Below are 22,280 nucleotides of genomic sequence, written 5' to 3'. Positions count from 1 at the left end.
GGTTCGCAGGCCTGTGCTCAATCCACTGAGCTACACCAGCCAGGGCTACCTTCCTTTTATCTTCAAATAGTCCAACTCCTGCCTGGGACCCACAAGGTCAGAGCCTACCCTTGACCCCCTTCATCTCACTCCCCTTCCATGTCTGTTCCAGCCACAGTGGCCTTCTGTAACACGCATGCTTCTAGAATGGGCACACTCCCTTTTCTCAGGCCTCCTGCACTGGCTGTCCCCTCCGCCTGGCTTGGCCTTTCCTTCCCTGTTGCCATTGTACACCGCACTTCCATGCCATATCCATAAACTTCTCCTAGCATTTGGCAACACTTGAAAGACGTATGGAAATATTGTCTTCCCCAATTAAAACGTCACCTTTTTGAGGTCCTGTCTTGCTTGTCATTTCACTCCTAAAAGGCCAGACAAGTTACTCAATGAATACTTATTGAATGAATGAATAATTCACCCTCTGCCCCCATCGTGTTCATAGAGATCCCTAACCTGGCGCTTTGGCAGTCTCACCCGAAAGGCATCCTGGGGAATGCACATAGAGACGGGCTGGGCGCGATCACCTAAGGAAGTCTGTAACCTTCGCCCAGGTGGAAGAGCGCGCCTGCGCGCACGGCACGCGCGCGCCTCGGCCCAGTCCCACTTCGGCCCGCGGCGGGGCGCTGGGCGAATGCTCCTGGGCAGGGCGATCCTCCAGGCTGGCTGCTGGCCGCTCTAGCCGCCCTTCTTCTCGCCTGCTCCGTTGGGAGACGGGAGCGCCTACAGGGTCCCTCCAAGATGGCGGCGCAGAGGAGGAGCCTGCTGCAGAGTGTGAGGAACCGGTCCCGTCTCCGGCCGGGGGCTGGGAGCCTAGGGGTGGGATGGGGGGCTGTCTGGTGCAGGTGCGGCTCCCTCTTCGCCTTGGGCTGCCTGCCTCTCCCTGGCAGGGTGCGACCGCCGCCCTCCCCTGCCCCGGGCCGGCTCCCCGCCCATTCCCTGGGACCGGGGCGCCTGCGCGCTGCCGGCCGGGCCGTCAGGGGCTCGGGTTCCAGGTCCGGACTACCCGAGCGTCCGGGGCACGTCGCGGGTGAGAGAGTGCTGGAGCCGGAAGGGCGTGAGGCGCGGGCAGCGAAGAGCGCCGGGGTGGTGAGCCCGACGCGGGGTAATGATGATCACAGCAGCATTTGTGCGCCGCTTACTCCATCCCAGGCTTTGTGCCGATTGCCTTTTCATTTGTAACTTTAATTTTCCTAACAGCCCCATGAGATGGGTACTGGGGTTACTCTTATTTTAGACACGAGGAAGCTGAGGCATTTGCCCAAGACCGCACAGCCGGTGAGTGACAGAGGCAGAGTTAAGAGCAGGCAGTTTTCTCTTTGCTCTTAACCTCTGACCTCCACCGAGGAACGACTTGCTTCCTGGGTTCCGGCCCTGGCTGTCACTCACTGTGCCTCACTGTGCCTCAGTTTCCCTGTCTCTAAGGTGGGAGCAGGCAGTGGGAGCACTGTCTTGAGATGCATCCCTACCCTCAGTCTGGACCCGCATTGGTTTGTCCCGGCGTCCTCCAGCCCCTACATGCTCGGGATACTTGTGCATGTAGAAGCACACACGTGTCGGCACCCGCCAGGTCAGGGTGCTGGTCCCTCGGGTCCTCCGCAGACATACATGGCAGTCTGTTGTAATTGCCTGTGGACTTGCCTGCCTCCGGTTCTGGAAAGTGAACTCTTTGAAGACAGAGGCTTGTCATTTTCAATGAACAGTGTCACCAGCACCTGCCACCACTAGGTGCCAGGCATTCAACAAATATTTGTAAAATAATGAGTAAAGCATTTGTAGCCAGGTCCAGTGCTCATCCCTCCAGTGTCTCAAAGCATCAGAATTGGGGTGCAGGGGTTGAGTTTCACTGCTGCATGTTAATGGCAGGCTTTGTGTAGACTCCGAAATCACTCTTCCAGGACAACTGCTCCCAGTTTGGTGGGGGAGCATGTAAGATCTCTTCCTCTCCACACTTTTGGCCACCCCCTCTTTTTTTTTTTTTTTTTTATTATTACACTGCTTGGCATTGAGTTAGGCGGACCTGGCCCTCTACTTGGTAAGCTCCCAGAGGTCAGGCCCCTGCATAAAAGTCCCCATTCTAATAAACATTCCAGACACACTAGCTGGATAGCAGCAAATGCAGAAAGTGATAACCATGGCAGGCTGACTTGGCTTGCGGAGGAGGCTGGCTGCCATCTTCCCTCCTGTCTAGGCGTGCTGAAGCCCAGGGGCCTCGGGTTAGACAGCAGGCGAGCTTTACCGGCTCCAGAATGTGTTCCTGAGTAGTGGCACATTCTTTGACAAATAGGATAGTTAGCTATAAGCACATAGCAGCAAATGAAAGGCAGAGGGCTGCCAGGCACATCTGCAGCAGGCCCCTTCCACCCTAGTGATGATGGGGGCATTTCTGCTCACAGGGTGGTGAGTGGGGCTCTCTGTCCCGAGTCTGGTGAGAGCAGCTCCAACAACATCGTTCCTCAGTGACTGTGAGGGCTGCTAGCTCGGGCCTGGAAATACGAGGCTGAATGAGGCATTTGGTGCCCTCGCTACATTTGCAGACCAGCTGAGGAGAAGCAGCCACATAGCACTTACACAGGGCATAAGGCTCCCTGGTGCCAGTGTGTGGAGGGAGCTGTGGGCTGGCTGGACCGGCCAGTGGAGGCTGGCAGGAAGGGCTGGTGAATCCGAGGATGGTGCTGGAGGGGTGCGCTGGGGCCAGGTGACAGAGCACAGAGTAGGATGACATCCCAACGACTTCCCTTTCGTCCCCAGGCAGTGTGGTACCTTCAAAGGTGTTCTGAAGAAAAGAAGAGCTTTTGAAGGTAGCTGGATGTGTTCAAAAGAACCTGGGCCCTTTCCCACCTGCTAAAACAGAGTATGAATCTTGTATGGCCTTGGGCAACTCACTTAACACTCCTGAGCCTTGGTTTCCCAACCTGAGAGGCTTCCAGAAGTGTCGTTAGTGTTAAGTGAGCGAACACGTTAACATGCGGAGCCTGGCAGGTCACACCGCAGCCGTGAAGTTCCGCCTTTAGTTCTGGGGTTCATTCCCTCCAACGTCACTGAGCACCCACGAAGTGCCAGGCACTGGGTAGGTGCAGGGAACATGGCCTTCATGAAGCTTATGTTCTAGCCTAGGAAAGGAGACAGGAAACAGGGAACAAATACATATTGCGTATGATGTAATAATATCTGTGACGTAACATCAGTTGGTGCTGTGAGGATTAGTCTGGATTCACACATAAAGGATCGTGGAGGGCCACTTTAGACCAAAGTAGAGGAAGACCTCTCAATGAGATGAGCCCTGGGCAGGCAGCTCAGTCAGTCAGAGCATCGTCCCTATACACCAGGGTTGTGGGTTCAATCCCCAGTTACGGCACATGCAAGAAGCAACCAAGGAATGCAATAAGTAAGTGGAAGAACAAAGTGATGTTTCTCTCTCCCTATAAAATCAATAAATTTAAAAAATAAAAAATACTTGATGAAATGTGGTCGGGGATGTGGGAGGGAGTATTCCTTCCTGGGGGAACAGGGATGCAAAGGCCTGCCTGTTTGGGGAGTGACAGGGAGGCCGGCGTGCGTGGAATGGAGTACGCTGGGGGGGCGGGCGTAGCCGAGGCCCAGGCGAGCCTATGAATCTGTGTGTGGACCCCGGATTCGGTTCTAAGTGTGATGCAGAACTCTCATCTGGTTGTGAGTAGGGGTGTGATGTGGTCTGATTTGTGGTTGGAGAAAGCCCTTTGTTGAGAAGCACTTGAATGTCAAGAGCAGAAGCCTGGGACCTGCAAGTGCGACTCGGTTGTCCAGATGGAAGGTTCCAGAAGCTTGGGCAGCGTGATGGCAGCGGAGTGGCGAGGAGGACCAGGCTCTAGCTGTATATTGGAGGAATACCTGAATGGCTTTGTTGGCAGATTGGATGTGGGGGACATGACGGAGGAGGAAGAAGGGTCGAGAAAGACTACAGGGTTTGCATTGCAGCAACAGCAGGGCCCTGCACTGAGGTGGGGAACCCAGGAGCGCACTGCAGGCCGGGAGAGTCAGGAGTTTGGTTTTGCCTGTACTATTTATTTACTAAGTCATTTTAAAAATCAACTTGAAATCAATTTTTTATAACTTAGACATATCCCGAGCAATTATATCTACACAATCACAGATGCTAGCTATGTATTTTTCTAACGTACGTGAAAATAATCATATACCCATTAAAATAAAAACCTCCATTAGGCCGTCAACACCCACCACCCCTTAGCGGGCAGAATGTGGTCCAGCTGCTCCAGCACACAGTGAGTGCGCCCGTCATTATTTCAGAGAGTGCCGGGCCTGTTTGCGATGAAAACATAGGAACCTTTGATGGAGGCCCTGGTGGGAGAGGTGGGAGCTCCAGTGTGGAGCCGGTCCCAGAGGAGTAAGGGAGGAGAAGGGGGTCATTCAGGAAGACGGGGGCGGCAGCAGGCGTTTCAAGCATTTTGGAGGGAGAACTCGGCCCCCACCCCGCTCCCTCTCCCCTGGGGCATTATTCTCCCCCTGAGCTTCCTCTTTCCCTCTAAGGAGCTCGGTGCTTTCAGCACAGAAACACTCGGCCTTTTCATGCTATAATTTGATATTCAAGCTGTGGCCTGAACTCAGAACTGAGCTTTGTCCGCTTCTGCATCCCAGGAGTTCGAGATGAGCCTCTGTGGGCACTGGAATGAACCCTTTTTATGTGACGTGCCCACGTGGGTATGTGTGGAGCCGACGCTTACATATAGGTACGCAGGGTGTTTATAACAGCCTTAATGGGTTGAACACAATTGGAGCACGAAGAAGCTTTTCATTCCAAAATATGAATCTGGGAAACTCCTTCACACGATCGAGTAAAAACTAGGCTTTTTGAAACAGCGTTTTTTACCATACTTCCTGTTAAATTTCTTGTGAGAAATTAATGTGTAAGCCATCAAAGAGTTAAAGTTGTATGTCGTGCACATGTGCACGGCTCTGCGAGGAGGAGGCTGTGTGAGCGGAGGCGCTGGCCCCCTTCTCAGCTTCCCGGCCAGTTCGCGCTCTGGGTGCAGAAGTGCCACTTGCTGCTGGTGCCGCCGGGCCTGGCATTTGGGGCGTGGGAGAAAGTATGCATCAGTGTGCGCTGGGGTGGGAGGTGGGTGGTTTGTGTGAATAGAAAAATCCACGACCTTTCCAAAAATTGTGCAGAAATGTGGAGGAAGGAAGCAAGAGACCGGGAGTCCGGTGCGTTGGAGTGGAGTCAGCCATGGCGTCTCGGTGTGGAAAATCCCCGGGCAGGTGGAGGGAAGTGGGAACCCACAGTCACCACACAGCCCGCCCACCACAGCAGTGTGGGAGTGACAGCGGGGCCACCACTGGAGTCTGGGGGGACCACATAGTGTCCTACTCCCACTCCCACCGGTAGAACCTCCTGTGACTCTGGCCACTCATTACTGAACGTTTGAGGTGCTGGGGACTGTGGTGTGGGCAGGCCCTTCCACCGAAGGAGGGTTCACAAGTGTCTGAGAAGTTGCCTGTATGTCACTGGGTCCAAGATGCCATTAATTGTAAGGACACGTCGTTATTGTACATGCTACTGAGGAAGAAAACACACTGCTGATAACCACAGTAGGCCAGCTTCAGAGACGTTGAAGTGTGGGAAGTACCTGTGTTTGAATCAGTGGAGCAGGGTAGCTAATGGCCAGGCCACAGCACGAGAGTCGCCACAAAGCCAGATGGTGAAGGGGCGCTGAGCGGGGTGGCCCGTGGGGCCACAGGGCTGGGTTTCTCGGAGAAGGGGCCCCGTGGCCTGGGCGGTGTTTTCCCAGAGTCTGGGACACGTACAGTGAGATGGTTTGGTGTGCCCTGGTGTGGGGTTCATCTTTGTGCATTGTGGAGGGTATTTACTTTTCGGCTCTTTTGTACATTCCCTGATGACGTATGCAGAGAAAGGCTTGGTTGGGTCCTAGCTTACGTCCTAACCCCTTTCTGGTTCTCGCTGATCTCTCCTTTTTGTTAACAGAGAGAGCAGGGCTCCAGCTCAGACTCTGCTGCCGGCAGTTGGTTCAACTAGAATGTAATAACCTTATTTTCTTTTAGTTTTTTCATTATCTTCAAGACACAGCAAATAATGCTTGGTTTCCACTCAGGATCCTGAAAAAGTGTACATCCACAATGAAGTCATTTGCATAAAACGAAGTGTGTCTATTTAAAGAAAAACTATGAAGTGGATGGTTTCTCGAGGATGGTGGGTGGATGGTTGAAGTTTGGGAAGTGCGGCCTCTGGCCCTGGCTGGGCGGCCGGACCGCTGTGGGTGGGGAGGATGGGGAGGACAGTGGAGGGCAGTGGAGGGCAGTGGGGGGGGGGGGGCCTGGCCTCGCCGAGGAGAGACATGTATATTTGGCAAAGTCATTTATTTGTGGTGCTGGTACAAAAATAGTCTCAGCTGCTAACTTTGGTTGTGTTGCTGGTGCCAGTGTCACCATGGATACTTTTTAATATGCTCTTTGGGTGTTTTTTCTTATTTCTTCTTTATGTTTAAGCCAGCGAAGTCACATCGGCTAGGAACTTAATGTTTAAAGAGGGCCGACACGAAGTAAGCAGGGCTTTGCTTGGCAGTGTTGGTACGTGTGGGCCATGGGCTTGTTTGGAAGCGCAGGCTTGTCTCCGTGACTGCTCTCGAGGGTCAGCAGCCCCATCGTTTGAGGCCCCAAAATGGTACCCACTCTTCAGGTAGCGCAGACCCTTAGTGCAGGTGTCGCTCCCATGCTGTGTTGGTGCGGACACCTGCCCGAGGCAGGTTAGCTTTGCACCCTCTGTGTCTGGTACAGGTTTTCAGAAATCAGTATAGAAGGCCTCTCCCTGTACCAGCCAGGTAGCTGAGTGAGATTGTTCATCTGTCAGAGGGCGATATTCAAAACTGCGTGAAGGACATTTAATTTTCGACCAAGATGCAAAGGTAATTTACTGGAGAGAGGGTAGTTTTCATCAGACAGTATTGGAACAAGTGGACACCCGTATGCAGGAAAAAAACATTGAATTAAACCTTTTTTATACAGAGATTAACTCAAAATGGATCACAGGTCTAAATGTAAAACTAAAACTTTCAGGAAAAAACAGGAGAAGATCCTGTGACTTGCAGCTGGACAGAGCGCCATCCACCTGACACCAAAGCATGACCCGTGAAAGAAGAAATTGATCACGTGGCTGCATCAGAACTGAAAGCCTCTGCTCTGCGAAAGGCACTGTGGAGCGAATGAAAGGACAAGCTACAGGCTGGGAAGGTATTTGCAAGTCACCCGTCCGACAGGACACGTGTCCACGTATGTAAAGAACTCCCAAAACTCACCAGTTAAGCAAACAGCAGCCCATTTTAAAAATGGACATAAGGCTTAGCTGCTTCACCAAAGAAGACACGAGGATGGCAACTAAGTGTGTGAAAAGATGCTCCACACCACCATCCTCCGTGAAGTGCGAGTCGAAGCCACAGTGAGACACCACACACTCTTACAGGTCTAAATCAAATTGGAAAAAAAGCACCTTGTGGTGGCGAGGATGCGGAGAGCGCCTGCAGCGCTCGCAGTGCTGGTGGGAGCTCGCAGTTGGGCGGGTTCTGGTGAGGGCGAGCCGCAGCCTCACTCCCCCTTCTTCGCCCTAGAGAAACGCCAGGCTGTGTTCACACAGAACCCTGCCCGGCAGTCCTGACAGCAGCTCTCTTCGTGACTGCTGAGAGCTGGAGGCAGCCCGCACGTCGTCCTGCAGCGGGCCTGGACACGGTGGGCTGCACCGGCGGGATGGAACCCTGCTCTGCACCACAGGGCACCGACTGCAGATGCAGGCCATGGTGTGGGGGGCCGCAGAGGCGGAAAGCCAAGGGAAAGAAGCCTGTCTCAAAAGGTCATGTAGCCTGGCTGGTGTAGCTCAGTGGATTGAGCACGGGCCTGTGAACCAAACAATCGCGGTTCGATTCTCAGTCAGGGCACATTCCTGGGTTGCAGGCCAGTTCCCTGCAGGCCAATTCCCAGCGGGGGACGCACAAAAAACAACCATACATTGATGTTTCTCTCCCTCTCTCCTTCCCTTTCCCTCTAAAAAAGATAAATAAATAAAATCTTTAAAAAAAAAAAAAAAAGGTCATGTAGCTAAAGACACAGGGGTTGGTGGTGGTTGCCAGGGGCTGGGGCGAGTGGAGGATGAGGAGTTGGCACTTCGTGGGGGCGGGGTTTCGATCTGAAGCAGTGAGAAGAGTTTGAGGACGGATGGTGGCGACGGCCGCACACCGTGTGCGTCTGTTCAACCCCACGGAAGTGTTCTTCTAAGACGGTGGATTTGACATTATGTGTGTTTCATCCCAACGAAAGCAACAAGAAAGGTCATGTGCTACATGATTCATGTACAACATTCTCACGAGGACAGTGCAGTGACAGAGCCGTGGTTGGTGGTCACCAGATTCCCGGGGAGGGTGTTTGGGGCAAAACTGAGCTGTGTCTGGGATGGTGGGGGCCCATTAAAACGTGTGGCCGTCACACCCCAACCTTCCTTTGCAGCGTATGTTAACTTAGAGGTGAAAGCAAACTCCCACACCCTGCAGAGGTCCGCTCCAGGGTACAAAGCACAGAATCGAAGCTCCCACCGGTGTCCAGCCTTTTGGCGTCTCTGAGCCACACCAGAAGGAGAGGAGAAGTTGTGGACCACACATCAGATACACAAACACTAATGAAAACTGATGAGCAAAAAAAAGATTTTAAGTAAATGTACAGTTTTGTGTGGGGCCGCATTCGTAGCCGTCCTGTTGGATGTCCCTGCATCATTAAAGCAATTAAAATGAAAAGAGAAGAGAAGGCCATAAAGTCACTCCCTGTCGATACGTAAAGAAACAGAAGATGAAATGTGCTGCAAAAGCTAACCATGGGCTTTTTACATGTCTGACTGCAAAAGCCTGTTGAAGTGGCTTTCACATCCTTTTTGGAAGGTTTACTGCTGACTTGTAAGGAGCTGTGCACAGTGCTCATGCTTACTTAACATTCCAGTAGAGCTTTCAATCCCGATTTTACTCTCCTTGCAGCTGGACTTTGATCCTCCCAATCGATCGTTAGCTCCTGTTCCCCACAGTGGTCCTGGGAGCGCCCGGGGGACAGGCTCAGTTCTCTGGTGGGGTCAAGTGGGAAGGCTTTCACCGAGGCAGTAGATCGTGCGTTCAAGTCGTTTCTGGAGCAGAAACGCAGGTGCTCATAGTGCACCCTAAGGAGATCTGGGAAGTGCAGTACCCCTGTCGGGCTGGGGCCTGCACGTGTGCACATGCACATGCGTGTTCAAGCTCTGCCAGAATTACACTGGGCAGCCTGGTTTGAGATCCGTGGGGGAGAAAGGAGTCAGACACAGATGGGCACGCATGAGGGAGACAGGTTACAGGAAGACACAAGAGGGCTGTCAGCGGAGCCTGCAGAGGGACTCTGAAGAATGCCTTCCTGGGACTGGCCCTTCCTGGGGTGGCAGTCCTGAGGGACGTGGAGGGCTGCTGGAGAAGGATGGGAGGGCGTTCTAGGTGGAGGGAGAGAGTGGGGTGTGGGCGGGGCACTGCCAGCATTTCGTACAGGCGAAGAAGGTGTGGCAGGGTGCAGATGGGAGGGGACACACTGGAGCAGGGACCAGGGAGTAGATGCCTCAGTCCCAGGGAGGGTGACTAAGGCTAGCTTGTAGGTCAGTTTCTCAGAGTGGCCTGGCCGGAACTGACTACAATGCTGATACCCTGGGCCCCTCCGGGAGCAGACATTGTGGGGGTGGGGCCTGGAAATCTGTACTTTCATCCAGCGCACAAGGGATGGGAGTGAGAGCCGCTGCAGGAGCCGCCCAGGAGTCTCTCCCAAGAGTTCACTTCGTTGTGTGCGTGTCTCGTTCATGTTTGAGACATCGCTGGCTCCGGCAGTGCACTGCTGAGCCCTGTGTCTGGGTCTGGGTCCTTTGTCAGGGAACAGGTTTGTGGGCTAGCCATAAAAAAATGCCAGCCCTCCACGGTGTCTGTTCACGCAAGCAGCATCATTTTGCAGAAGGAAGTAGAATCCTCTGTGCAGGCTCTGGGCCCGCTGGGTTTTCGTTGGGGAAGAAAAGGAAGGTGCGGTGGGGCCTGCCTGGAGGAGAAGGTGACACTTTCTAATTTCTTAGTGTCCTTCCCAGGAGCAGCAGCCAAGTTGGACAGATGACCTGCCGCTCTGCCACCTCTCTGGGGTGGGCTCGGCCTCCAACCGAACCTACTCTGCTGATGGCAAGGGCACGGAGAGCCACCCGCCGGAGGACAGCTGGCTCAAGTTCAGGTGAGAGTGCTGGGAGTACACTCCTGGGCATCGGAAGTGGGTCTGCCAGCAAGAAAAAGCAGCATTGTAACTGTCTCAGGTGGGGCTTGCCGGGGAGATGAGGCCCATGGGGGGTGGCATCTGCTGCTGTCCCCTCCACACCTAGACCTCAGACCAGCCTAGCAGCTACAGCTTGCTGCAACAGGGAGCATCCCTGAAAACGATGGTCACAGTGGTCCAGATGGGTACCCGAAGCTGCAGCTGCTGTGCTTTTGGTCTCCCCAGTTGCCCCCCCTGCCCCTCTACTCTGGAGCTGGCATTACTCCCCCGTGAGCCTCTGGTCTCAGGCCGCCTCCCGCCTCTCTGTCAGGAGCGAGAACAACTGCTCTCTGTACGGGGTCTTCAACGGCTACGACGGCAACCGGGTGACCAGCTTCGTGGCCCAGCGGCTGTCTGCAGAGCTTCTGCTGGGCCAGCTCAGCGAAGAGCACGCAGAGGCCGACGTGCGCCGTGTGCTGCTGCAGGTACAGTGCTCGGGCCGGCTGCCTGCCCCCGGGTGGGTCCTGTCCCCTGGGAATGTGGAATGTGGCCCTGCAGCTGTGAGGTGTGGGTTAGCCAGGGGTGGTCTGCAGGCCCTGCCCGCTCCTCTGCTGCAGAGGACCCCGCTTTGGGAGCCTCCCTCAGCAGCAGGGGCCGCCCACTCCTGGGGGTCCAGGAGCAGGCAGCCGGCAGCAGTCCTCACCCCCAGCTGGCTGGGCTGGCTCTGAAGGAGATAGTCCTGGGGAGCGAGGAAGTAGGGATGGAGCCTTGGACAGAGGGGTGTAGCGGGGTGCTGGGCAATTCAAGGTGGCCCCTTTCCTTCGGGTGTGGCTCAGGTGCTCAGCCTCTGGGGGCAGCCAGCTCCCTGGGCCTCACCTCCTCACTTCTGGTCTCCTGGTGCTCCCGGGCCAGCCCTGCATTTCTGCTTGCTCCTGTTGGGGCGATTTTCTTCCTGGCATCTCCCTCTGAAAGCACATCTGGAGGCACTTAGTTTGGGTGAGGAGGACGGACTCCTGTTCCTGGAAAGCGGTGCTCCCAGCTGTTCCCCCTCCTCCACACCTGGGGCCGGGCTCCCTCCCAGGCCTCGCGCCCTGTGCCTGTGATTCCCAGCCAGTCCCCCAGGACAGGCAGCAGCATGACCGATGCAGTGAAGACATCAGCTGTCACTGACGCAGACTTACCCTGAGCCCGTCGCCAAGTGCTTGGCCACCCTCAGAACAGCACTTACCTCTTCACAGACGAGGAGGCCAAGGCTGCCAGCTGGCCTCATTTCAGGCCTGTGCTCTCAGCTTCCATGTCCTTTGCCTTTACTTCTCTGGTCGCTCCACAGAGCCACGTGTGAAGCCCCACCACCTGGTGACCTGCCGTTAATACAGTGTGTTGCCATTAGTCCGGGCGTTTCAACATCATTTGGCAGTGGTGTTCCGAACCGGCCGCGGCCCTGAGCCCTGTGCCTGTCCCCTCTGTGCTCTAGGCCTTTGATGTGGTTGAGAGGAGCTTCCTGGAGTCCATCGATGATGCTCTGGCCGAGAAGGCAAGCCTGCAGTCCCAGCTGCCCGAGGTAACCTCCCAGCCTGCTTCCCGGGAGAGGCGTGTCCACACTGGCTCAGCAAGGAACGTGGACCCATCTGCTGTCACTCCCAAGCCATCGACACCCCTGGGCCAGAGCAGCAGGAGTTAGGGGACATTCCTGACTCGGGGACCTGGGGGGTGATGGGTTTAACCTCCAAGGGGCCTCCTGAGCTGCTATGGGCAGCTTTATTCAGGCTCATTATGGGGTGGACAGTGAAGGGTATGAGGCAAGTCCCTTTCGGGTCAGACTTCAACTTAGATCTGTCCACAGCCTTGACACCCACCCACCCACCCACTCGCATTACCCACCAGCATTTTTGGAGCCCACAGAACAAGTACGGGCACCGCTGGCTTTTTGGAAGAGCTTGCCTGGAAGGGTGGCTTCCACCATGGCTGGGCCCCCAATGCCTGCCCTTTAAGGGGGTTGGGTGGTTGGTGAAGTGGTCTCTGGCGGACCAGGCCTGTGCTGACCCCCAGCGGTGACTTGTAGGGTGTCGCCCAGCACCAGTTGCCGCCTCAGTATCAGAAGATCCTTGAAAGACTCAAGGTGCTGGAGAGGGAGATTTCGGGAGGGGCCATGGCTGTCGTGGCCATCCTGCTCAACGGCAAGCTCTACGTCGCCAACGTTGGTGAGCCGCCTGAGTGTCCCAGGGCGGGGAGGGCCGAGAGGGTCAGCTTTGGGGTCGGTGTGTTCTCTGGGCAGGGAGGACCTCCTGCCATCCTGAGCCTGCCGAGGCCGTTGAGTGCATTTCCCTGTTACTCTCCGAGAGTGTCTCGGTGCAGTGGGGGAGCTGGAGTACCAGCTGGGACATGGGTGTCTTTGGCTGTAGTCCCCGTGTCGCATCTAACCGATTGGCTTGTGGCCTTGTGGGAGGTGTGCCCCTGCCTGGGTCACCTCAGTGGCTTCCTCTTCTGAAGAGACTGTTGTCTGGAGAAGACCCACTTGGCGACCCACAGAGGGGCCATAGGGCAAGGCGTCACAGGGACATCGCGTGGGCGAAGAAGAGGCCATCTGGGACACCGAGAGGGCCGCGCCCCCGACTGCCAGTTACTGCAGGAGCCCGGAGACCACACTGATTGTGTCCCTCTTCTCTTCCTCCCTTCCTTATGATTTCATTCGGAAAAAAACTACAAGTGAAAAAAATGGAACGACTAGCCTGATGACCCCTCTCGTGCCTGTCCCCAGTGCCGACAGGCATGTCCTTATGGCTGGTCTCTTTTCACCTGCAGCCTTTGTCGCTGCGAAGCAAACGCCAGGCACCATGGCTGGTGCCTGTAAATACTGCAGTGCGTCTCCCTAGACAGAAGACACCGCATGAAAACCATCATCGTAGTCATCCTGGGGTGGCACTGGGAGAGTTTAGCCTCATTCCTGCTGCCATCGGTGCTCCCTGGCTGGTGGCTCTCCTGGGGGCCGCTTTCGCTGCTTGTTTCAAGGCTTCTCCGTGTGAGACACCTGCCTCAAGTCTCTGTCCCCTCTGAACGTGGCCTTTTCTCCCACGCCTGGTCTTTGCTCAGCTGCTCAAATTCCGCTGCAGGTACGAACCGTGCACTTCTCTGCAAGTCCACGGTGGATGGGCTGCAGGTGACACAGCTGAACATGGACCACACCACGGAGAACGAGGACGAGCTCTTCCGCCTCTCTCAGCTGGGTGAGCCGGGGACAGTGGCGGGGCCCTTGGGGCTCGCCCTCGCTCTCTCCTGGTGGTCGTCCAGAGAGATGTGTGCAGTAGGTGGGCTGTGCCTTGGGCTTGGGACCAGCCTGCCTGGGGGTGAACCGCAGCTCTGCGGCTTACTGGTCGGTGATGTGTGGGATCGACTTGGGTTTTCTGTGCCTCGGTTTCCCCATCTGCATAATGAGGTAGCAGTCACACTTGCCTCGGGCTGTGGTGAGAATGGAAAGGCGAGTGTGTGGAAAGTGCTCCCTGCGGGAGCTGCTGGCACGCTCACTGCTGTTGCTGGGGTCCGAGGCCGAGGAGGCCCTGAGATCTCGGGCACCGCCGCAGCTCTCCCCCTTCCCAGGCAGGAAGGGCTCTCAGTCCGCAGGTGTTCTGATGGGGATGGGGACAGAGGACCCTGGGGAACGTTGGGTTGGCCGCTCTCCAAGGCACCAGATGTGGCTTCATTTCCTTGGGCCCCTGGTGCCTTGTTTCGTGGCTATGTCTGTCCTCTTCTTTATGTCCGTCATTATGAACAAGGTCTGGCTTGTCATGTTCTCCCCTGGTAGGTTTGGACGCAGGAAAGATCAAGCAAGTGGGGATCATCTGTGGGCAGGAGAGCACCAGGCGCATCGGGGATTACAAGGTCAAATACGGCTACACTGACATCGACCTACTCAGGTAGGTGGCTGGCCCAGTGCGCACCCCAACCCCACCTCTGTTAGGCTCTCAGGACAGAAGGTGCAGTTGAGGTAGCTCAGGGCCCAAAGGGACTCTTCTTTCCTCCCTGCCAGAGAGGCTGGTGTGGGGCCAGGAGTCGGGAGCTGACAGAGCGAGGTTACCAAGGGGTCAAAGCCAAGGAGCGGCATCCCGTGCCACAGAGCCTGGCAGGAGAGGCCAGGGTTAGCCCGAGATGCTGGTGTGGACACGGACAGGCCAAGGACCTGTTGACCAGTGCTGTGTATGTCCTGGGCAGAGGCACAAGACAGGCTGCAGGTTCCCCCAGAGCACTGCCCTTCCAGCTGGCGCCGGGCGCTTGTAGCAATGCACAGGCGGTGAGAGCCACTGAGAGCCTGGACTGTGCCGGCCTGCGCACAGCCCTGCACCTGCTGTCTCCTACTCAGGCCTCGCTCAGGCCCTAGAACACAGGTGCCGTTACTGCCCAGAGGTGTTTTCACAGGAGGAAACTGACCGGCCAGCTATTGGCTGAGGCAGGACTTGAACCCTGAATTCTGAGCATGTGTCCTTAAATAGGTGTGTGCGTGCACATCTCCTCATAGCATTTAATGTCACAACCAGAGCCGCGGACGAATCACCGAAGACCCACGGTCAGAGGCTAGACCGTGCCCTGCCTCGGAGGCACGAGTTAGAAATCTGCTCTCACGGGTTAGGCAGTTGAGTTCAGAGCTGTTTGTTTCTAATTTGTGGGGTTTTTCTGCTTTGTTGGAAAGGATGCCTGTGGTTTAAAATAATTCAAACAGTGCCAAGGACGTGCCGAGCAAAGTGTGTTTTCCTCCTACCCCAAGCCAGGGCTCCTCCCCCAGAAGTGGCTGGTGCCTTGTGCCCCAGCCCGAAGTTCCTGTGTGCGTGCACATGAATGCATGTGTGTGTGCATGTGTGTGTGTGTGTGTGTGTGTGTGGTGGGAGTGGGGCCGGGGTGGGCATCCTTTCCAAACACCCAGTAAGTGCTGGCTTCCCCTCGTGGGTGTGTTGCACCTCGCTTTTTCCATCCAGTGTCCATCCCGTTTCTGCACACTGGCGGCTAGCACTGGCAGCATTCCTCGTAACGGCAGCCCGGCGCCTAGGGCGTGGCCATGTCAGCCCTTTCCACCAGCCCCACTGATGGACCCTCAGGGTGTTTCCAGGCTCTGCTCTCCCAGAAACCTCTGGGAGTCCCTGTGTGCACACACACATGCACAAACAGGGCCCTTCATGCGGACCGAGTGTCCGCGGGGTCCCGTCTGCTTGACACTTGCTCTGGAGGAGCCCAGGAGGAGTGGGCTTTACAAAGAGAGCCCCACTCCCTTGCTGTCCCACCCTCCCCCTGCCACTGCCCAGGTTCCCTGGGCAGGAGATGCTGTGTGGGGCCAGGATTGGGCATTTGACCTTTGCCACCCTGACCCCAGCTGCCCTCAGCCTTTCTGGCCCACAGAACTTGATTTTAGTAGCTGCCCTCAGAAGACAGGTCTGTTTTTCTGCTTTTCTCATTCCTCTCTTTTCCTCTTGTCAGATGTGTGTTTTGTATGTCTGAGCAGATTCTGCCCCTCGGTAGTATAGATGTCCCCTGGGGGCCATTCCAAGCACAGCGGTCCCCTCCACTCTCTCTTTCCCCAGCGCCGCCAAGTCCAAGCCAATCATTGCAGAGCCTGAAATCCACGGTGCACAGTCCGTGGACGCGGTGACCGGCTTCCTGGTGCTGATGTCCGAGGGGCTGTACAAGGCCCTGGAGGCAGCCCACGGGCCTGGCCAGGCCAACCAGGTGAGCTGGGCCTGAGCGGAGCATGGCTGGCCAGCTGCAGGGGGGCGCGCTGCCCTGGGGACCTGGCCAGCCCTCCTGCACAGCACCAGGTGCCGAGGGACTTGTGGCTCTGGTTCTGAAATGCCTTTGCCAGGCTTCCCCTGGGTTCAGAGCTGGGGAAGAAAAAGCCCAGAGCTTCATGAACACCCATCCTGCCCAAAACTTTGCTCATTCTGGGCTTGAAGCAGTGTCAGGTCTCTGGGCCCCAAGCAGAGCCTGAAGGGAAGGGGGTGAGACGGACGTGGACCTGCAGAGAAGGTCCTGGCCAAGGAGGAGAGCTCCGAAGTGTTCTTATCTCTGCAATGGGGATGATAACAGCAGGGGATTGTGGTGAGGGCCGGGTGTGACTGGTGCAGGTCCCCCGCCGGTGGGAACTGCAGCTTTCCCTGCTCCTTGGAGTACACACGTCTGGCAGTCGCCACTAACGCAGTCACTTCAAGGATGACTTTGAAGCAAGGCCACCTCCACCTGACCTCGGGTTGCTGGGTTCAGATAAGTTCAGGTTGGGTTTCTCCTCCCATCTGTGAGTCTTGTAGGAAAGTAACTGTTTCTGCTTTGTCCTTTCTGATGAAAACCTGTGAGGGAGTCTTTGGTGCCAGGCTGTTGATAGCGGCATTCAAAGCTCTCCCCCTGTTCTATCTCACTTCTTCCAGCAGCTTGTGGGTGGAGGGGCAGCCGCTCACCATCACACCCAGTTAGGGAACTGGGCGCAGGAGTTCAGGGTCTGGCCTGAGGCTATGGCTGGTCAGCGAGGGGGCTGTGCCTCCTGTGGCCGGCCCCAGGTCCCTTCCTGTTACCTGTGCCTGCCCACTGCCTCCGAGAGACTCTGGCCAGCCAGAGTCAAAAACCCCTAGAGGGTTTTGTGTGTTTGATTTTATCATTACGATTCTTCTCTTTTCTTTGGTCTTCACAATAGAATTACTCAGTGGCTTCTACCGAGTTCTAGAATGCACTGGACAGTGGACTTCTCTGTGGCAGAGACCCTGTCCTTCTGCATCCCCCATTTCCCGATGGAATTGGCTTACACACAGCCTGCAGCAAGTCTGCTCCAGGAAGGAAGGCTTGGTGACGACCACCGTCTGCACAGGGCCGTTCGGCAGTCCCGGGGCTCCCTCACATCCATCATGTTATTTAAGCCTCATAACAGTCCAGTGAGGGGGTCTGGTCCCTTTGTCATTGGTGAGAAAGCCAACAATAAGAGGGGTCACAGGGTCACGCCATTTCTAACAAGAAAGTTCCAGAAGGATTATCCTGAATATCTTGAAAAGTTTGATTGTAGGCATGGCTGGTGGGGACTTCCTTCACCTGCTCAACCAGTGACCCCTCTGTCCTGATTAGGCTCTGGAGTCCCGGCCCACAGTCCCTGGGCCTCTGTGCTTCTTACCAGATGTGCGCCCCCTGCCCCCAGGAGATCGCCGCCATGATCGACACCGAGTTCGCCAAGCAGACTTCCCTGGATGCGGTGGCCCAGGCCGTGGTGGACCGGGTGAAGCGCATCCACAGCGACACCTTTGCCAGTGGTGGGGAGCGGGCCAAGTTCTGCTCGAGGCACGAGGACATGACCCTGCTGGTGAGGAACTTCGGCTACCCGCTGGGCGAGATGAGCCAGCCCACGGTGTCCCCCGCCCCAGGTAGCGTGAGGTGCGGGCAGGGAGCCCCCTCAGGGGGCCGTCGGGGCTGGGCGGGGTGTGGAGTGGCCGAGGCGCTGGGCCGCGCAGCCGGGAACATGGGAGGGGGAGGGAGGCCTGGCTCTGAGCCATCCTGATCCACGTGCTCTGACTTCCGGCCACTCTGACTGCCTGTGTTTGTTTGTCCTTTTTATCTGAGCAATGAGGAAGGACCATCTGCCCTGCTCCCTCCTGGTGACCTGCCTGCAAAGTGCTTGCAGAGGCGCCAGGCCCTGTGATAGGGGTGATGGCCCACACCGACTGCCTGTAGTCCTTATTAACAACCCTCAGGAAGAAAGCACCCCTTTTGCAGAAAGGGAAACTGAGGTTTGGGAAGGAAGAGACTTAAGTGAGGCTAGGCATCCGGACAGAAGGCCCCCGAAGCTGAGCTCTGTCCCTGGGCTGAGTCGGGGCGAGAGCGATGCCCTTGACTTTCCCCTTTTTTTGTTCTGGAATTGAGTTGCTTAGGAGCAAGGTGATTGTTCTTTCTGCACTTCCGACCCACACTGCTTAGTTCCTGGGTCCTCACTTCTTTTTTCTTTTTTCAAATAAGCCTTAAGGCTCAGGCATGCCTGGATGGATTTGTTCTCCCATGGACACCAGGGTTACTGGAGTTTCTCTAGCTTGTTGCTATTGCGACCATGTTTTTGCTGGGCCAGCCTCCACTAGGAGCCTGCGTCTCCCCTCAGGTTAAAGCATCGTCACAGGAGCAGGCAGTAACCCTTCCATCAAGCAGCTCAGCACCGGGTTCTCCTCCTGCTCTGAGCACCAGCGGTGCCATGCAGCCAAGCGCAGGCCCCTGCCGGCCCTGCAGGTTTCTGCTGCGGGACACTCTCTGTCCCGAGGGGTGCAAGGCCAAGCTGCAGCTTGGGGAGCCTGGTTGGGTCACCCCCTCCCCCTCTGAGCCCTCAGACACCGCCCCGCCAGGCCCTGGAGCAGCCCCCTTTGCACCGCCCCAGCCAGTCCCTGTGGCCCACCGCTCTTTTCCCCACAAAGCTGCAGGAGGACGTGTGTACCCCGTGTCCGTGCCTTACTCCAGCGCCCAGAGCACCAGCAAGACCAGCGTGACCCTCTCCCTCGTCATGCCCTCGCAGGGCCAGCTGGTCAACGGGGCCCACAGCGCTTCCACCCTGGATGAAGCCACCCCCACCCTCACCAAGTAAGCCCTCCCGCACCCCTGGCCACTCTCAGGCCTGTCTCCGGGGACAGCCCTTCGTGTCTGAACAGGAATGCAAAGAGGCCAAGTCCTACAGCTGAGCAACCTTGGGCTAGAGGGCCTGTGGCCCCCACTTCTCTAATGCCCCGTCTCCCTTCCTGGGAGGCAGGAACTGGCAGCGCTGCGGGTCCCTGCAGCTTGCTGAAGCGGGGCCTGGGTTGGGGCAGGTTTCCAGGGGCCCAGCGGCTGGGCCACCAGGAGGGAGCAGGGAGGAAGCAGGCAGCTGATGCTGACAGCCTGCCCGTCACATTTCTTTGTGGGTCCTACGCGTGCCCTTTGAATGGGAAGGCTGTCCTCCTGTTCTCTTCTCCCGCCTTGAAGTGTGTGTCGTAGGGGGGCCTCCCCACGGCACCTTTGTGTGGGGGGTGTTGTTTGGCCAGTCCTGGCTCGTCAGAGCTAGTGCTCTCTGACTCAGATGTCTGATTTGGCTTTGAAGTGAGTTCTCCAGTTTAAGGCAGGGGGAGGGGAAGAAGCCGCAGGAGGTCTGGAGCCTGCGGTGGGGTTGGCAGGCCTCTTCCCAGCTGCGGACCTGCCTACAGGTCTGGTGTCCAGCCCACCCCCTTCACATTGGAATGTGTGCCCCCCACCCCGGAGACCAGGATCCGGTTTCCACATTCCAGCCCTGCCCAGAATAATAGAGACGCCACACCCAGCCCACTCAGGGTGCAGCAATGGGAGGGGCCAGCAGGACGGGAGTGGTGTGGGAGTGGTGTTGGGATGGCAGGGTGCTGAGTCCCTCTGCCCGGAGGGGTCCTCCCTGCCCCCATGCTGCTGCCAATGCCTTCACTGAGGGCTGAGGGGCTCGCCACGCGGCTGAGCGAGGCACCCCAAGCACAGTCGGGGTAGCTTCCCTACCCTAGCAGGCTGCCCAGAGGAAGCCACTGGCTGTGTCCACAAAGGCAGAGCATTATAGCCATGGCCCCAGACCAGGCAGGAGAAACAGCCATCTCTCTGCACCTTCAGCTCCCTGGGCCCCTAAACAGCCCCTTTCCCCAGCTTGCATCTGAGCATTAGTCGGGCCCCACTGGGGGCTGACCTGGCGCCAGGCGCCGGGTACCAGGCAGTGCTGGGAGTTCATAGGACAGTGGGCTAGCGAGTGATGCCCAGCTGTGTGGTCTAGGACAGAGAGTGGGGGTCCAGGGAGCTCTGAGACCGTGGGGGACCCATCTTGCCAGCTGGTGCGAGGAATGAGAAGGAGAGAGTAGGGCAGGTTTTCTTGGAGAAGAGCCTCTGCCGGCCTGTGATCAGTGCCATTTGGATCGGGACGAATGGAGAAACTGGCGTGGATGACCTCTAGCTCAGTGCTGCCCAGAGGGTCGAGAGGCATGTACAGTAGCCACTAGCCATGCATGCTTATTGAGCCCCAGAACTGAGGGATCCGTTTTAATTCTGGTTCATTTAAATGGCCACATGCAGCTAGAGCTTAGAAAACACGGACTTTTCATCTGCTCCTAAGAACACGTGGTCAGCTGGCTCTTTGTTAGAGAGACCTTCGGCCTAAGGCAGGGGCCTCTCCGTCCCCCGGCTGGGAGCTGAGGCCCCTGACCGGCCGTCTCCCCTGTCATCCTCACAGCCAGAGCCCGACCCTGACCCTGCAGTCCACCAACACGCACACCCAGAGCAGCAGCTCCAGCTCAGACGGGGGGCTCTTCCGCTCCCGGCCCGCCCACTCACTGCCGCCTGGCGAGGATGGCCGCGTTGAGCCCTACGTGGACTTTGCTGAGTTTTACCGCCTCTGGAGCGTGGACCACGGCGAGCAGAGCGTGATGACGGCACCCTAGCCCTGCCCAGGGAGTGCAGCCCGAGCAGGGTCTTGCCTGAGGACAACGGGGCCAACTCTGGGACAGGGTGGGTTTCATCCTGTCGCATCTGGTGGCATGGGGGCCGGTGGGTGCCCGGTCCTCAGCCCGCAGCCCTGAGCTCTCAGTGTGGAAGAGAACCTCCTCTCGGGAGCGCCGGTGCAGACAGACCCGCCGATGGACCTCCTCACAGCACGGGGAGCAGGGATGCCTCCAGGCAGCCTCAGCCAGGACTGTGCCCGTTTCCCAGAACAAAGGGTGCGAGTGCAGAAGCTGGGCTGGCCTGCAAGCCCACCACATGGGGCAGAGTGTGAGGAGGTTCTCCTGTGACCCCACAGCTTCCCGCACTGCCTCCCCCGGGGGGAGCCTGTGGCCAGTGCTAGTGCCCCTCACCACTAGGTGGGGCTCCCCTTTCTTCTCCAGCCTCCAGAGTGAACCCTAATTGACAGCTGCACTCTGAAGCCTGCACCTGACCCTGGGCCCCTTGCCTAGGCCAGCCTGGTTGTTCTCGGTGGTAAACATTCAGGAAGATCAGGTTGGGGGTCTGGGATGGCTGCAGAGGGGCCAGGTCAGGGATAAAGGAGCTAGAGATAACTGGTCCTAGAGCCCCCCAGAGAGGTGGGCTGGGCTGGTGGGCTTCCCCAGAGATGGGTGTGCAGGAGAGGTGAGGATGTGTCTGACCCTAGTGCGGGGCTGTGGCTGCCCTTGTCGGGCCCCTCTAGGGGGCGGAGGCTCCGGATCGGGGTGAGCAGACTCTGCTGGGCTGTTCCCTCCTGGAGCTGGAGAAGGCCGCAGGCTGGGGAGCCACAAAGATGAGCGATCTGCAACATTAACGACGATCTCTGTGGGCCCCAGAGCAACAAACAGGCCTCAAGTTGGGCCTGGTTCGTGTTGTGTGAGAGGGAACAGTGGGAAATGGCTCTGAAAGGGTGCAGCTTCACTGGTACCTGCTGCACTGTCGTCAGGCTTGGGCTTGAGATGTACACTGCCTTTACCGATGCCGGGGCAGGCTCGGGCAGCTGGGCCCCGAGTGAGACCGTCATGCTGCTCCCTGCCTGTTGTGGGGAGGGGCTGCACCCTGTGCACAGGGGAAGCGAGCCCTGGAGACTCAACGGCAGAGCTCAGGCCTCCTGCCGGTCCAAGGGCCCTGGCTTCTGCCGGCCCCTCCCCCCACTGTCCCCCAGGCACCGCTCACCAGGGACTGGCCACTGTCGGTAGCCTCCTGAGGCCTGGACTCTGAAACATTAAAGGCCCGTTCCAAGGCCCTGCTTGCGTTGTGGCCCCAGAATGCAGTTCCCGAGGGGAGTCTGGCCCCAACGAAGGAGATGCTACGTCTCCAAAAGAGAGCCCTGCCCCTCCACTAGAACACCATCTCTGTTGTTCAGGGGAAGCGATTTAAAGTTGGTCACAAATGCTTGGAAACAAAGGGAGTTCTCTTCCAGGAATGTCTCAGTGATGCTCTCTGGTCCCGAGAAACAGAATCACTTACCACAGCAAAGAAGTAATAAACGGTGGTGTCATGCATCA

General features: G+C 57.2%; 1 protein-coding gene across 5 annotated transcripts; it reads left to right on the top strand.

Annotated features, from left to right (window-relative positions):
* The first annotated feature begins 735 nt into the window (after positions 1-735).
* TAB1 (TGF-beta activated kinase 1 (MAP3K7) binding protein 1) lies at positions 736-22,280 on the top strand. Of its 5 annotated transcripts, none has more exons than XM_037160223.2 (11): positions 736-810; positions 10,169-10,305; positions 10,655-10,808; positions 11,798-11,884; positions 12,386-12,524; positions 13,434-13,547; positions 14,123-14,234; positions 15,888-16,032; positions 17,480-17,702; positions 18,735-18,897; positions 20,528-22,280. In XM_037160223.2, the coding sequence occupies exons 1-11, from the start codon at positions 778-780 to the stop codon at positions 20,733-20,735; spliced, it is 1,515 nt and encodes a 504-aa protein (XP_037016118.2). In that variant the 5' UTR covers positions 736-777; the 3' UTR covers positions 20,736-22,280. The 5 variants fall into 5 exon arrangements, with proteins under 5 accessions (XP_037016118.2, XP_037016117.2, XP_037016116.2 ...); XM_037160222.2 differs by having other exon boundaries at positions 17,410-17,641; XM_037160221.2 differs by having other exon boundaries at positions 758-810; positions 10,157-10,305.

This window comes from Artibeus jamaicensis, unplaced genomic scaffold, assembly GCF_021234435.1.
Source record: "Artibeus jamaicensis isolate MK-2021 breed Jamaican fruit bat unplaced genomic scaffold, CSHL_Jam_final contig_233, whole genome shotgun sequence".
Classification (NCBI taxonomy): Eukaryota; Metazoa; Chordata; class Mammalia; order Chiroptera; family Phyllostomidae; genus Artibeus; species Artibeus jamaicensis.
This window is presented reverse-complemented; position numbering and strand designations above follow the sequence as displayed.